This window comes from Myiozetetes cayanensis, unplaced genomic scaffold (genome assembly GCF_022539395.1).
Source record: "Myiozetetes cayanensis isolate MyiCay16 unplaced genomic scaffold, myiCay2020 scf3, whole genome shotgun sequence".
Lineage (NCBI taxonomy): Eukaryota > Metazoa > Chordata > Aves > Passeriformes > Tyrannidae > Myiozetetes > Myiozetetes cayanensis.
The window spans coordinates 14,953,269-14,970,563 of NW_026087521.1; the positions used below are offsets into that span (position 1 = coordinate 14,953,269).

General features: G+C 37.0%; 1 protein-coding gene across 1 annotated transcript in view; it reads left to right on the top strand.

The window, feature by feature from the left end:
• CPNE8 (copine 8) overlaps positions 1-12,909 on the top strand; it is an 81,384-nt gene extending 68,475 nt beyond the window's left edge. Inside the window, exons 17-20 of the mRNA XM_050324121.1 lie at positions 88-190; positions 2,945-3,002; positions 5,712-5,785; positions 11,062-12,909. Of these exons, the coding sequence (XP_050180078.1) occupies positions 88-190; positions 2,945-3,002; positions 5,712-5,785; positions 11,062-11,250 (424 nt within the window). The 3' untranslated portion in view covers positions 11,251-12,909. The remainder of the gene's footprint in view (positions 1-87; positions 191-2,944; positions 3,003-5,711; positions 5,786-11,061) is intronic.
• The last annotated feature ends 4,386 nt before the right edge of the window (positions 12,910-17,295 follow it).

The following is a 17,295-nucleotide window of genomic DNA, read 5'->3' on the forward strand; positions in this document are numbered from 1 at the left end:
TTTACTTTTGAAATTCAGCTTGTATTTTTATATGCTTTTATTGAGGGCCTTTTTTAATGACTGTAATGTTGGTTTTTCTTTCCTTAGATATGCTGCTTCAGTAAAAGATGGCTCCCAGTATTTTGTTCTTCTGATTATTACAGATGGAGTTATTTCTGATATGGCTCAGACAAAAGAATCCATTGTGAATGTAAGTTTTGCTGAAAGTGTTGAAATTGAAAAGACTTGTGTCTCTAGGAATTCGTATTTTAGGCAGTAAAATCAATTGATTAATATTTAAGGCACTAAATTTGCTCCATAATTAACCATTTTTACCAAACAGCAAAAGTTTGTTATGGATAAAGACAAAAAGAAAGCAAAAATTGAACCTCAGCCTAATTAGATAGTACCCTGTGGGAAATGATGCTTTTCTCTCTAACACTGTATATTTGCATGATTTTCGTCATCTACTTCTTGCCTCTTCCTTTCTCATGCACATCCCACCATGCGGTTTTTCAGTGAACTGTTCTTTATCATTCCTGTAATTTTAGGCAGCTTTGATCCTCACGCTTTTTGAAGACTGTCCCCAGCTTTCTGATCCCAAATGACAAGCATACCAGTCATCTGATTTCCCTCTAAATAGCCCCCTAGAATTCTGAAAATTCTTAATTGTTTCTCAATTTCTGCATTATTTTCGGTATTTTTCTTCAAAACTGCCATGTGTATAAGTAATATTCTGGATTATGAACAGGTTCCCTTTTGCTTTTGCCCCTGGAAAATTTCAGATGAAAGTACACACAGAAACACTTTCAGATAGGGTTGGAAAAGATCTCCACCAATAGATTTTAACATAGCACAGCAGATCTAGTTAATAGCAAAGTGGTGAGTGAATAGCCTGCATTAAAGTAATTAGGCATCATGTCAAAGTGAACAGTGTAGAATTAGGTGGCGTATTTCTGAAGACCCACTTTCACTATCTGTAGAGGTTCAATACCGTTCCAGTTTGTAGGGTGCACATGAAAATACTGCCACAGTGTTCAGTCTTTCACTGGGGAGCAAAATCTGTGTATTAGTAAGGACTCTGACCTTACTAAAACACTTACCAGCCCACCTGGAAAATTTTTGCACCCAAAGCTGTAACTGTGTTCAAAGGTTCACTTTATCTTCCAGCTTCAGTATTAAAGAAGGATAAGGTAACTCTCACTTCTAAAGGGGATAAACAAGCTTTTAGCTTGGATGGTCATTCTCTAGTCCAGCCTACAAGTTTGAAATGTAGTTTCTTTTAGATGAGCTGCTGCTAGGTGACAAAAAGGCTCAGAGGAGAAAAAAGAGTCAGCTCTTGATTGTAACTCACCCCCGCCATCTGAAGACCATAAGAGACCAGCAAGTGTTGTTGGCTGATATCTTGTAAGGTTAATTAATTTGCCAGCAAGACACACAGAAAAACCTTGTTTCCAGTAATAGTTCATTTCTAGGAATAATAGCTGTTGTTCTACAACTGTCTGGAAATACAGCAGATGTGTTGTAGGTTGGAATAAGTGGAAGTTTGGGAATATTTGCTGTCTTTACTTTTTATCAAGATGCCTTCATTTTTCTGCATACTTTCTGAAATGTTAGCACAGTATACCATGACAGAATTAATTAAATGCTATTCAATAGCAGTTTTTTCTGCCTTAATAATATCTAGAATACTAAAAAGGGCAATCATGTTCAATGCAACTTGATGTGTATAAAACTCAGAAAGAGTATATTTCAATTTTTAACACTAATTGTGCTTTTAGGCATCTTTCTCATTACAGCATATATGTCAGACACATCCTGTATTACCAAACTGTTTAAAGGTTATGCTGTCATTCAGGAAATGCCAGCACTTAAGTTTATTTGCAAGAGTTTAACTCTTTGTCTTTATTGTTGTCCTTGCCACTTAGTGTTTCCTATTTCAGTGTATCACATAAATCTGTGTCTGTGTAAGTAGGAATCCCTTTACAATCAAGAAATAAGATTATAGAAAACACCTGAAAAACAGGAGGTGTTCTGTTTTAAGAGATCAGAAGGTGTACATCTCTGATTTTTTTGGCCAGTGTGTACTCCTGTTTAATGTTTAAAATGACTGTAGACATTTCATGGTTCATCAGAATAACTCAGTAAGCAATAGTTGTCAACCCTGACATTTGGTGGATGGTTTTTTTAGTTGTTACTCTCTTCATCAGAGGCAGTTTCAGATTATTTCTGTAAACTGGTGCTACTGTCAGGGCAGGAGAGTCTAATATTTGTGATATTGTCTTCGTAATTTTAAAGGTTTTATAGAGAGTTTATTCAGGGAAAGCCAGATACCATCTTTGACTTGTTTCATTGAATGAAAAAGATTAAGTAAAATTGAATATCTTACCATAAGCCAGTTTGATATCTTGTTTGCTTTGTAGCACAAATGACTAACTTGAATAAAATTTCATTAACGGAATAAATATAAGATACATATTGCTCAGAGAGATTATTTATTTTCTTTTTAAAATTGACATCAGATCAATGTAAAAAATAGCATCCCATAGTTCCAATCATCTGCGTAATACCAAGAAACAGCAAAGTACATTTAAATAAATGTCAGACTACCACTAGGTACATATTTGCAATTATTGTCAGTTTACAAAAGTTTCCAGGATAAATTTGTCCTCTAAGTTGTCTTATTAGTATTAAACCCTAACATAGTTTGTTGTTTTAATTAGCACCCTACATGATTCAAAGATTTGCTAATGAAAAAAAAATTTAAAATAATCATCTGCCTTTCTATCTTTATCCAAGATGTTTTGTACCACTTAAGCAGACAGTTTACACCACTGAACCTTTTAGGAGAGAAAAAAATTCTTCTTTGAAACATAACTTACGCATGTTTTTTATTCAGATTGTTCTCGTATTATCAGCAAAGGTTATATAATGCATTAAACCTCTTTTTCTTCTTCTTTTGAAGGCTTCAAAGCTTCCAATGTCCATAATTATAGTGGGGGTAGGACCAGCAGAGTTTGATGGTAAGTGTTCTAGTGTTGTTTCTAGATCTTTTTATTTCTTATATTTGCTTACATTTTAGTAATATGTGGCTTTTCAAACAAATATTGTTCTTTAGAAGAACATCATATGAAACAAGCAGTAAGCACTGTTGACATTTCCAGCTGGATTGATTGATAACTCAGTGTGATTACAAGCTACCCTGTGGAGCTGTGTAGCCCCTCAGGCTCTCTGTTCAAGTCACATAACCATATGGGGGCTCAGCATTTACAGAGTTCCAGAAGATCAGTTGTAAAAAACCCAGTGCAGTAATTATGTGTACTCAAGTAATGTTGAATTTCTCCAGCATGGATATTTGGATGCCTTCTGAAGGCTGCAAATACTGATCTTACTACAGTAATAAAATTTTGAGAAAAAATAAATACATTGGAGGTGTCTGGGGTTTCATTTGATAACAGGATTGAGTCACACTGTGTAACAGCATTGATAGAATATTAAAGCAGGAGAGAAATTACCAGATTATTTACATATTCATTCATATGATATTCCAGAACACCATTCATTATAGCAATAACTAAGCTGCTTCCATTATTGGTACTAATTTATTAAGTGCCATCGTATATATCACTGCTCTGTGAAGTGTAGACATTCTCTGTGTGTCTTTTCCTTGAAGTCCTGAATCCTTTCTTTTTAATTCTAGTACATCTGGTTAGACAGTATGCCTTCTGTTGTACATTAAGTATACTTAGTACTACTGCCACAGATGTTTAATGTTGACTAATGACTCTACATGTTAATTCTCCTACAAATATTCTAAGAGTATGGAAAAAAGAGGAAAAAATAAAACAAAAAAAATTTATTGGAAGCAAGTGGTATATTAGTGATAGTTTTAAATATATTATTCCTTGGAAAAATTGCCTAGCTGGACACTTACACTTCAGATGACTGTATGCCACACTCAGTGAGAAAATATAGTTTATATTTATGAATGCATATGATGGAAATTGGTAAACTTCATTTTTACTCCTGAGAATTTCCAAATTTAGTCCTACGTTACTTTCTTTTCTCTCAGCCCTCCTTTGCCTTTTCACTTTTCTGCTGTTTCTCCAGTCCTTGGGTTTGCCCAGACTCTCCTTAACTCAGTCAGGACATGTTCTTGGGGTGTCAGCCCTACCGCTTTTCTGAAGTCAAGATTCTGTTTGTACTGCAGGATACAGTTTCTGTCTTTGGATCCACAATCCTTGAGTGTGCTGCCTCAGTGAGATTCACCATTAAGTGTATGCCAAGTCTGTAGTCCCTCAGTGCCCAAGAGGGCAGAGAAGTGACTTTTCCATCTGCAGAAATTCCTTCTGGAAGAAACCAATGGACTCTATGTCTGATGTAGATCCTGAAGAATTGTGTGTGCAGGAGGGTATATGTTCAGGGATACTGTTTTAACATTCAGGTGTCACTGAAGCTACAGTTCTACTGTAGAGATACTAAGCAACTCCTCTTCAAATATGATATCACTGTTCCCTCGGTCTCTCAGTCCCTGGGGGCTGCCAGGGGTACTGCCAGAGGGGCTCAGGTAGATGAAACATACATTTGGCAGAGCTTTACTTAAGGATGTCAGGATGACTGTGATAGGTCACATCAGAGGGCTGTTTTGCCCAATATTCTCCATCTGACGTGGCTGTGGGTAGCTTCCCAGAGAATGTTAAGAACAGACTAAGCAAATAGGATACTTCCCTGAATAGTGTTTTTAGGTTTGAATTTCCTGAACAGGATATACTTTGTGTCTGTTTTGGAAATTTTCAGTGAATCTCCTTTAAATACTTGTTCAGTCTCCTAGTTTGAACACGTGTATGTTTTTGCAACAGCATCATTGGGCATCATGCTCTATGAACCTACTATTTTTTTTCTTTGAACAAATATGCTATCAATTACCTTGAATTTGGCTCCTGATAATGTAATTTATGCTTTCTAGTTCTTGCTTCAGAAGAACCACATTTTGAATTGCTGGTTTTGGTGAATTCAGCCCAGTTTGTAACACCCCCCCCCCCAGTGATGCAAGGCTTTGATTTTCATACACACATCCGCATACACTGAAAGAAGCTTGGTAGAGTTGCAGATCCAATGTCTGAGCAATAATCTGAGATCTCAAATCCATCCTTTTCTACACTGACCAGAGAGCAGCTATGCCTTTCTACCTACAATAGCTTCCAGGTATCTGGAGAAATTTAGATTTTTCCTGGATCCTGCTCAGAAGATACAAGAAGAGTTACCCCATAAATTTAAGAAATTTTTGTAAGCACTTCTAATTCCTATGCATTAGCAGATACTGCCTTTTCAGTATGAATGTGAGTTACTACCTCTTTGTGCTGCATCCTGTGATAGCTTCTGTAACAATAGCTGCTGATGAAATCTTCTCCACCTATGAAAGTATAAATATAGCCTTACAAAAACAGATATACTTGCTAGTTTGAGAGCTGGAAGGATAGGGACTTTTAGCATGATCTGTTTTTTTCTGAATATGACAATAAAGACAAAAAGTATGTATTGTCACCATGAAAAAGTGCAAAATAGCTGCAAAACATGAGGTATTTTATGGTGCAAATGACCTTACAGAGTTACCTAAATAACAGTTGTTGGTTTTGGTGCCCTAAAGTGTAAATTGTCTGAACTTCTTCTCAGTAAGACTGTTTTGTTGTGTACCTGAACTCATAGATTTTTTTTTTTCTTTTTTTTTGTAGCTATGGAAGAACTGGATGGGGATGTAGTCAGGATTTCTTCAAGAGGAAAGTTTGCAGAAAGAGACATTGTGCAGGTGGGAGAGAAAATATAAACTAATAGATTTTACTGTTCCTGTTTGGTTTGAATTCTTGTTTCTTTCTGTATTCCTGCCTCTCATTTTACCTTAGCACAGACATACTTTATCTTGAGGTATTCATAACAACCTCAGAACCTCTCTGTGATACCTCTGAGCCTTTGTATAACACATCGTAGTGGATCTGCATTCATTAGGAAATGACCCCTAACTGGCAGGACACTGTTATAAAGTCTTAGTGTTATACAACCATGGGAGAAGAGTTAGGTACTGAAAATTTGGAGAAACATGATGTCTGTTAAAGGAATGGTATCTGTCTAAATTTAAATCTTTTGTGGAAGGCATACTTTCCTGGAAGTGGCTGAATACATTTATAAAATAGAGTATTTCAGTTGGAAGGGACCTACAACAGACATCTAGTGCAACTGCCTGGCCACTACAGGACTGACTGAAAAAGGACATTATCCAAATGCCTCTTAATAAACACTCACAGGCATCCTTAGATTCAAACCTCACCTTAGATCAGCCACTTCTTCTTCTCCCTTCATTCCTTCTGTTTGTCAGACTTCGCAGGGTTCACTTATTTTTCCTCTTATTAATTTTCACATAGAGAGAGAATAACGGAGCTATATGAATAGCTTGTATTGCATGATGATTAAGGTCAGATTGCAGCTGATGAACCTTGGGATATGTATATTTGTTTTCATTGATATGTGCAGGAACAGAAACTTCCAAATATTTAATGTTACAAATACTGATATGTGAATGTTCAAGGATTGATTGATTGATAAATGCTGGTGGATACAATATTTCAATCCCAGGAGGTGTTCAAAACATGTATGACAGCTTCTTTTATAATTGGGTTTTATTAGAATACAAAATAAAAAAATCTATATAAATATTTGAAAACTAAAAAGATGAGATTTTTTTTCCAGTCTTAAAAGATTCTCGGAGCAATAAACACTGTATTAAAATGTCCCCTTTTTTTATTCTAAACGGGAATCAGAAATGAGAAGAAGATGACAAGAGTTAAATTACCCTCATACTCTTTATAGATATATATTAAAGAAAGTCATGGATTCCTGAATTCAAATAGTTGAAAAAGAGGCTTTTTTTCATATTTGCAACATATAGAGATAACAAGTGATGGGAAAACAGCACACAAAACTCTTAGAAGAGTAAAACTTGCTGTCTTCTTTAATCAGTGTTGTCAAAAAGGTAATTATAAAAGTAGGGATAATGTAGGGCAGCTGAACAGGAGACAAGAAAGAATGTTTCTCATTTTATCAAAGCCTTTGTAGTGTTTCTTGGTAGTCCGTATTGGGATGAAGAGGGGCTGTCTGTAATCTGTTACGCTGTATAGGTCGGTGCTTTCAACAGAACAATATGCGGAATGGACCCTGACCTAGTATTTCTGCAAAGCCTGTGCCATGTCAGATTTTTTCAAGCTAATTCAGGTATCTCTGGCATGCATTGCACTTACATTTAAATGCATTTAAATATAAGCAACTTAATTTTCCCTAAGAACAGTGGCCCCAAAATCTGCTTATTTTCCATTCAAAGAGCATAAATGGATAGAGTTCTTGCAGTGTTTAAAGCAAGATTTGTGAAAAGGCTTTGCATCAGAGATATACTAATTTCCACTGAAAAATAAATTTTAAAAATTGCAGTGAATACCCTTTGGTATTTCTTTAGAATTCATTGCACGTCAGAAATGTAATAAAACATTTATTTAGTATTAACATATTTCAATCAGAACGTTACCCCAAGCCATATTGAATTACCTGAAGGCAATATTATTTTGTGCTCTTTTTCTGTCTAAATACTAACAAATACTTTATAGGCTAGCTAAATAAATAGGGATAATGTCAAAGCCTTTAAGTTTGATATGACATTATATCTGGCAGGATAAAACTGACTTGCCTTTATAAAACTAACTACTCAAATATAAAAAAGTTTATCTTTTTTGTGTATTAGGTTAATTAAAGTTAGCTAGTGAAATTAACTATTAATTCTAACAGTATTGTCAAATATTATGAATTAATTAGTAAAGGAAAAATTTGCCTGTTAACAGTGAGTCACTGCATCTATTATTTTTACTAATGAATGCAATTCACTTAAGGACATGTCCTTTGCTATTCCTTTCTCACTAGTGGTAAGGGCGCGGCGCTATCACCGCCGGAGGCCCGGGTTCGATTCCCGGTCAGGGCCACTCCCGGGCAGGTGGGGCTCGTTAGCCCTTAAAGGCAACCCACCTACGTCCTAAGGACCTCGCTGCCACCGTCCAAGCTCGCTTGGCCCCGGCAGATGAACCTTAGGATTAAAGGGTGGGCTCAGTTCCGCGCACACTGTGTCTCACCTAAAAAATCCAATGCGCAGGCTGGAAGGTGTAAAGACCTTCCTCGGATCTTCGCTCGCGAAGGCTGGCCATTATTATTATAGTATATATACATACTGTAGGGACTCTTATTTCATGTGTACCAATTTTTCCTTCAATTTATTTCATTTCTGCTGCTTTATGGTATACTTTTGCTGTTTAAGACATTTTAGGAGAATACTTGTAGTAATGTACCTGTTGTTTCTCTTGAAAATTTTGCATATTAGCCTTTTTATTTAAACCCTTAAACTATAGAAAAAGCACTTGACCTTCCGTCAGTTTCCCTTTGGTTTCTCTTCCATCTTTCATTCTATTCCTTTGCCATCCCTACTTCTTCTACATGTTAGCTGTCCTTGTGCATCTCTATGCTTATCTCTCCATCATTTTTCCAGCTCCTCCAGCATCTATCTACCGTAAGGAGGGGGGAGGGAGAACTAAATCAGGCCATCTACATTGTATAATTGCATTTCAACAATTACACTGATGAAATAGTCTCACTTTGCTACAGAACAGAGCTGTGAGATTTCATGTCTGCAGACTAATGGGTAAGGCGATCTCTTGGGAGATGGGACACATTTTGTTCTTTAACTCAGACTGCATGTGCTTTTTACATAAGACAGACATTGCATTAGAAAATGAATAACATGAGGGGGAAATGAACACCGTGCTGATTCCTTCCTGGCTGAATGTGTAAACCAGAAGGCTACAGAGATGCTTGTTTGTTTTCTTTTGTTATTCTTCAAACTCCATGATTCTGGGGGCAGTCAGGTGTATTCTTACAGAAAAGTTGATGGAGTTTAAGAAGGAACAACCACTTGAAACAGGGCAGTTCTGGGCTGCCTTTTGAAAACCGGTAGAGGTTTTTTATGAAATGAAGTAATCAGTTCTAGTAAATGTCACTGTATTGAAGCTTTTCTCTTGTATCAAGATATTACTGAGTAAACACAGAAATAGTTTAGACAGCTAATTATGGAACTGCAGATATCTTACTTTCTGGCTTAATACTCTAAAATTAGGTTCCTTTTTGCCTGTTCTTCTGCCTTATGCCTGAAACACTCTTGGACACAACCCACTGAAGAAGTGAAAGATGCTTCTGTCTGGAATACTCTTGCTGGCTGTGACAGCCTGTGCTCACTGGCTCTGCTTGAGCAGCAAGGTTGGAATAAAAGACCTCTGTGAGGGCAATTCTAGCTTCAACAATTCTGCAGCTAAGTCATCATCTTAGGAGAAACTGCAGATACACTGCTTCCTGGGGGCATGCCCTAATCAGTAGCTGTTTACACTTAGTTTGATTTCAGTTTAATGTAATACAGTTCAAATATGAAGTCTTGAAGCTTTTTTTCTGGTAGCTTGAGATGCTTTTCAGGAAAGTTATGCAGAGAGTTGTTTTGTAACAACTTTTTCTTGCTTTTCTAAACATCTTTTAGTAGAACATTGATGCTTAGATGATTTCCATAAGTCTAGGGTGAGAAGTGCTTTCCAAAGTTGTTGTAAAAGTTATTTAAGTAAGTTCATTATTCCTGAAATGTTGTCTTTGGCTTTGGATGTTTTAAGGTTTTGGTTTTTTTTTGTCCAAGAGAGTTGTTAGGTTTTTTCTTTGTTTAGTATATTTACTAGATATCTTATATTTCTGTCTTTTTCTGGGAAACTCTCAGGATCTCAGAAATTTAAATGTAGGATAAACTTTCACTGTAACTCAGTGTTCCCCTAAATCTTGAAAACTTCAATGCTTTTCAGAAAAATAGAATTTAGTCTGTGGCTGTGGTTGTTGTGCATCCAAGAAAGCATAATTTGTCTGATTGGTATAATGGGCAAAAGATTTTAGAGTTCAGACAGGAGATGAAATATCTGTGGGTCTGACTTATCACCCAGTTCTAGTTTTATCCTGGAGTATAACAGTTAGCAAACAAATAGGGAAAAATTACTTGTTGGTTTGTTTGTTTGTTTGGGGTTTTTTGGGGGTTGGGGAAGCAGAAGGGCACCATAGCATAGCCTGGCATATCAGCACCAGAAGTGGTTTGGGACACTGAATCCCAGTTTTGTCACCCAGCTGTTGCCCTGAGATAGGCTCCAAAATCTGAGCAAGAAGCAGAATTTCAAATCAGGCTTTCCTTTGACATAACCTATTAGCAAACTTAACCCTCTGCTTTGCTGTGTGCTCTGTGTTATGAATAAAAATCAAGGAGCCTGAATGGTTTCTTTTTTCTATGCCAGTAACACAAGCATCTCCTTAAGTATTATGACATCCCACCCAGAGCTGGGTAGCTAACTGGTTCAGGTATTGCAGATCTGGGTATCACATAAAAAGTTCCTGTTTGAATCCAATCCTTTTTGCTTAGATTCTTTATGCATCTGTTAGTATAGTAATAAAAGTGTTTGGGTGGTTCCTAGTGCTACCAGGTATAATGCAAAATGGTCAGAAATATAAAGCTGTCCTTTCTGTTTTGTTCAGTACAGAGGGCAAAAAATCTATTCACAAAGTGCCAGAGGGGAGACAGCCTGGTAGGAGAGCCCCAGGAGCAGGGAATGTAAGATAAGAATAGTTTTCTGAGACAAAAGTACCTTTTTGTATGAAAAGGGTTGAGAGAGAAGTACATTACTATGCTACCTTACACATTTTATGTGTACATGTGTTGTGGTTTATATTATATATTTTACATATATATACTTTGTATCTCAATGTTTTAAAATCTGTCTTGTAGCAGAAACAGCGTTATGCTTTCCCTGTGGGTGAACCTCTTCACATAAGCTGTGGCTCGCTCAGGTTGCCGAAGACAGGTTTCATTGATATATTTGGTCTATCTCTCAGTTCCCTAGACAAAACCTCCTTATTTTTATGTTTTAAGGTGTATTCTGTGTTTGCATAATGACCTGAGTGAACATCTGTTTTGTTTTGCAGTTTGTGCCATTCCGAGATTACATTGACAGAAGTGGAAACCACGTGTTAAGCATGGCAAGACTTGCTAAAGATGTTTTGGCTGAAATTCCAGAGCAGTTTCTGTCCTACATGAGAGTCAGAGGAATAAAGCCATTACCTGCACCACCACCCTATACACCCCCAATTCACGTGTTGCAGACTCAGATATGACTGCTCTGAAGCATTTATCACAAGTCTCTGGATGCAGCAGTAGCTTCTGATAACTTTTTGGAGCTAGAAATCTCTTTACATACCAAAATTCTCCTATAGTTGCATAAGCAACTGGAAAGCTTTTAAATGCTAAGAGTAAAATGTTGATGTTCTGAGTCCTTTTCTTTTTTTTTTTTACAAAACACCCTACTTTTTTGATGTATTTATTGGAGGGGGAAAGCACAAGTCAGGTTTTTGTCTCAGAAGATAGTGTCCCCTCTGAATACTGTGTGTATATAAATGTATAGGAGTGCTATTACTCTGTATCAATGTTTACATGTTACTATTTTTAAATTTCAGTACTTTTATAACTATTCTTAAGAATAAAAGTTTGGAATATTGATCCACATGTCTTCTAGCTTGCAATAGTTTGTCACAACAAGAGAAGCAATATCTCTTTGAATGTTTGTCCAGACAAATAGGAATGAAAGCTAAGAAAAGAACAAATGTTATCTATGTGTTTTCGAGTAACTGAAGTGCTTCAGTCAGTGCTCAGTAATCCACTCATCTCATCATTTCAGAATAAACTCCTGAAATGTGAATAATATAATTGCATATGACTTGTAACTAACTCCAAACTCTGAGGGGGAGGTATGTGTATTTTTTCAGAGATTCTCCAATTTCTAAGTTTATCTAAGTTTACAGATTTTTAAACTAGCTACTGAAACAAATTAGAATAGTTACTTGCTATAATTAATTAAAGAAAATTACCTCAATTCAGAACTATCAGAGTATTATAGTTGACTCACTGAACTCATTAAATCATATCATGCATCCCTTAAAGCACTAGAAATTTTGCATCAGAAATGTCTTTTGAAGTGATTACAGCAGATGTTTTATAATTGACCATTTTAAACTTTAAAAATTTAAAATCTTAACTTTTTTTTGTATAGATTACCCATTCAAAGGGATGCTGACTCTTAATACTTGGGTTTAATATTGTCATTTAATCACATTTCCATTCAGGGTGCATGAATGATAATGTTAATTAACTGGTTTAAAAACTGCACAACCGTGTTGCTTTGTGCACAATTTTGTGTACAGAACTACCCAAAAAATTTTAGTATATGCCTGTTCGTATATAATTATAAAATGGTTTTGCATGTATATTTTGTACAAAATACACGGTTTTGTGAGTTTGTGTCAGATACGTTTTATTTAGAACTAATGGCCTTAAATTTCACAAAATTCCTGAAATGATTTTGAATTGCCTTTAAATACTGTTAAAACTGAACATTTTAATTTTTTTGTGTCAACGGTTGTAACTGTCTTGTATACGTAAATTTTTTTTTTTTTGCATATGACCTGTTTACTACTTCTGTTTCTTACTACTGAATGTTGTAATGTACAGTATAAAACTAAGGTGCATTTTTTAAGCATGAGAAGTTTTTTGCCAGAAAGTATATCTTCAATATTAATGGCATATAACTATGTAAATGCAGAATCTTCCATTTTTAAATATATTTACTTCCTTTAACTATTTCATGTGGGAAATCACATTTTCCAAATAATTATTATGTTAGTAAAAAAATAATTTTTTTTGTAAAAAAAAAAATCTTATTTTATTTTTATTTCAAAACAGTTTTTACATAAATATGGACTTTAATTTTCTCACCAAAATGTGTATTTCTTAGTGGATTGATGTTGCATGAATGAAATTTGATACTTGGCAACTACAAATTTTGATGAAAGTGCATCATAAAGAGTAAGTTTAAATCTACTGAATGGTGGTGGTTTTCTCCTTCCATCTTCTGCATTAGTTTTTGCACTCACAGTGTTGGCACTTTAGAAATAACTGAAGTAATCCTATGTTCCTGTTGTTTCATTTGGTTAGGCAAGTCTTTGTGCTGATACTTGTATTGGTTCCCAGTGGCCCACATATTTAACAGTTTTTCACTCAAAGGCCGAAATACAAACTTCTTTCATTCAGTTTAGAGTAATTTATTAGTTCTCATTGAGCCAGCACCTTTTATTAGTCTAAAGATTAGCCTCAAAACTAATTTAACTCATGGAGGATATAATTCAAGAGTGACTACTTTAGGTTTGATTCAGGCTAGTGAGGAGAAGTTTGCTAATCTGGAGCAAGAAAGGGGTTTGACCTTGGTTACAAAATACAATTTTTTAATTTTAGGCAAAGATGCAAAGCTATACAATAGAATTTACACTGGCTTCAAATCAGTTCACTTCTCTACACAAAAAGGTTTGTTTTGTGGTCCCCCCAGGTAGCTGTGAAGGACAGGAATTGATTTCAAGAGAGCAGTATTCTCTGAAAAGTCACATTTTAAGAAGCTGGAATGTCTTACCTAAGTAGATGAAATTCACTCCAGAATACTTTATAAAATGGCTGAAACAAACAGAATGATAATGATTATCACCTCTGAGAACTAATAAAAGGACACATAATAACAAACTATGCCAATGCAGTGGGAAACCAGGGATCATAATAAGAGGGCATTATAACTGTACCATAAGTTCTTTAAACATAAAAATCAACAAGAATAGACAGGAAGAATATGTATCTACGCATAAATGTAAGAGCACAGATATGTGTGGAAAAAAAACACAAAAAAATTTGACTGCTAAAGTCTAGTAAAACCTCTACTAGAAAGGGAAATTAAATCAGTTATTTAATAAAAGGATGTGCATTTAGTAAATCAGGGAAAACTGAAATACTCAGTGTCTTTTTCCTTCAAGCTTCACAGAAGAGGGATAATCATTGAATTAAATAGTAAAATAAAAATAAATAAATCTAGGCTTGGGTTTACATCTACCAATAAAAATTTATTACTAATACACTGTTTTAAAACAATTTTATTGAAAAGCAATATAATAAGCTTCAGGATAGAAAAAAGAAACAGCTTTAATACAACATTTTAAAAGCAAAGCAGAAGCTAACAGCCTCATTTGAAATGTTATGAAATACTATAAAGCTGTTCAGAAAAATGCTATCAGTGTTTCATCATCAAACTTGAAAACAGAACAATTGATGTTCCTTAGGGACCTGTGTTGCTTTTGGTATTATTCAGTCATTTCCATTGATGAAACCAATATAAAATAGGGTTATTAGATTAATGGATTATATCAACTGCAGATAGTTTAATTACTTCCACAGGTGGAACTCAGACTTGAAAGTTATGAATTAGAAAAAAAACTTGGAAAAGGAGCAAATTCAATCAGAGCAAATAGGTAAGTGTTCTAAAGTAACTAAAACCTACTACACAATTACAGCAGTTCTGCAGAGCAGTGTCTGAGGTTATAGTGGATCCCAAAATAGATACTGAGGGGAAGGTGTCTAAGTGGAAGTTTTGAATATAGACCACCCGATGTAGTCTGTCCACTGTTCTCAAAATATTAAGGCCTTGGCTAGTGTATCACTTCCAGTTTTGAGACTTTAAATATCCTGTGGGTCAACTGGAAAAACTCAGAGGACTTTTGGGGCACTGAGGACTGTTGGAACAATTTGGGCAGATGATCAGGGAAGGTTTCTGTGGGATTGGTCTCTGCCAGAGGTTATCTCCAGCTTTTTGATGACCACGGTGAACTACCAGAGCAAGGGTCAGTGCATGAGGTCAGGACAGGCCCTGCTGGATGACTCTGTGTGGGGAAGCAGGTTGATACCATCGCAGCAGAAATACTTTCAGGAAGAATAGACCATGTCAATTCCCACTGTTGGGTTGCTGTTTCCTACTGCTCACATTTTGTATGTGAAATGTACTCTCTCTTTCGAACTAGCTTATGGCACTAGTACGCATTTTCTTCAACACTGCACGGCGTATTATTGTTTCTTTGCCACTGGGTTGGTAGGGTATGATTTCAGGTTTTATTTCCAGCCAGTGTTGTGAATTACCACGAGAGTGCGAGTGACTGTGGATGACCAGTATTTTCAAATTGGCCATCTAACCAAAGAGTATAGAGTACTACATTTGGGTGCATGTACCTGCAGCCAAATATTTGACAATAATTAATTTCATCATTGGAATTTTTATTTGATTATTTTATTTTGCAAACCATTGAAGGCATTGAAGTGACCGAGTGTCCTTATAGATATCCCACCCTGCAGAAGGTGAACTGCTGTGAGACACCTGTCCTGCAGTCATGAAGTGTGATTCCTAGTGCAGGATATGCCGTGGGTGGTGGGACAGCCTTCCCAAGGCTGTGCCTTTGCACTGCCTGTGCACTCCAAGACTTCTGCATTGCTCTGCTCCCCAGGGAGGAAAAATTCTTCCCATCCTTGAGAGGAACATGACTGTCATAACAACTGGGTGGCCTGTGTGTTCCCCTGCCACAGGCAGCTCTGTAGTTTGCTTTGCTTCAGGCTGGTCATGAAATCAAAGCAATTGACTGGATGTGCAAAGTGATCAGCGCTGAACTGCCGTGTCTTCAGCAGAGTGGGCCATCAGGATGCAATCATCAGCCAGAGGGAATTCAGGGGAAGTGGGTTGGCTGGTTTCCATGAGCACAGGGCTACCACAGGCTGGTGAACTTCTCTGTGGAGAAAATTAAGTACTTCCACTGGTAATGGCAGAAGGCCCCCAAAAGTACAGGAGCAACCATGCAGCCCTGGTTGATGGCGTTTTGTGAGCAGGAGGGAATGGAAAATATCACCAGGTAATCAAACCTGGAGGAAAGGAGGGGAGCCCAGCAGGAGTCTGTCATGGCTGTTTCTGAGCAAATATTGTCATTAATGTAATTAACAAAGGGGTAGAGGCTACATTTATAAAGCGAACAAAAGTATCAGCTCACCAGGACTGCAGGCTGGGAGGCCTGAATAAATTAAAGAGTGGTTTTGATGAGTTGGAGGGGAGGTCAGGAATCAGGAAGATAAGCTGCTGTGGAAAAAAAAAAAAAGTGGAAAATACTGCATTCAGGAGGGAAATAAATAAGCACAAATGAAATGAAAATGAAAAATACCTGGATAAGCAGCAGTTCGGGACTTAATAATCTGCAGATTACAGCTGGGCTGCAAACAGAATGTGAATCAAATTGTGATACTGCTGCATAAAAAGCAGAGTTCACCCTGGAAGATGCTAACAGCAGTCGTGTTCACAGGGGGAGGGAGGTAATCATTGCTCCAGGTTAAACCGTGCTGAAGCCTGAGCTTGGCACTGTGTCTGGTCCACAGGGCCACACTTTAGGGCACAGACAATTTTGAAAGAGTCTGAGAGTAGAGAAAAGAAGATGTTTTTTAACCTGCAAGGAAAAAATTAAAGCACTTGGGTATGTTTCATATGCAGATTACCAGAAGGAATGTGATAAACTCTGTGTCTGTGCAAGGGGTGCTGTAGTGAGCTATTCTCAAAGGTCGGAGATGACGGGTGATGTTATCATCTTTGGCAGCAAGAATGGCTTATACGAGTGGATAGGCAAACCTCCCAAACTAACTGGAGACCACTTCTAGTGCATCTCAAGCAAATTACATCATCTCTGTCTTAGAAATTGTTCAGAACAGTCTGGAGAATTGCTAGGGATGGCCTAATTGTGCAGCCTCCCTCTGAGCAAGGAAATAATACATTGAATAGTTAAATATCCTCCTGAAGCACCCTTTGTGAGTCCTGCAAATGTAGGTGGCCTAATTAAGATAGAGACAAGGATAATACATTGGGAGAGGAGGACTGGAGTGGGTGGTTGGGTAGGAAGGCACCAGGAGGGCTGGAGAGGGCCCTGGTGAGGTCTTGTCTGAAGTACATTTATGCTTCCAGTCACCTGTTTCCAAAGCAATGGACTCAATGTGCTGGTGAAGAGAGAGACTCTTAGGAGACTTCCATTCAGTGGGCAGGTGAGATGACCAGCCCCTGTGTGTGACCAAAGGCTATGAGGAGGGAAAAGGCTCATGGTGGTCACACCATGATGGTGAAGGTCAGGTGAAAAGCAACACATGCCAAGAGAGTTGGTATAAGTGGACGGCAAGATGGGAGTGCCTGTCTGCATACCTGAGGTTTCTAAACATAAATGCAACAAGGTATTGGAGCAGCAGCAAAACTTTCACAGTGATAATTAAGTACAGTC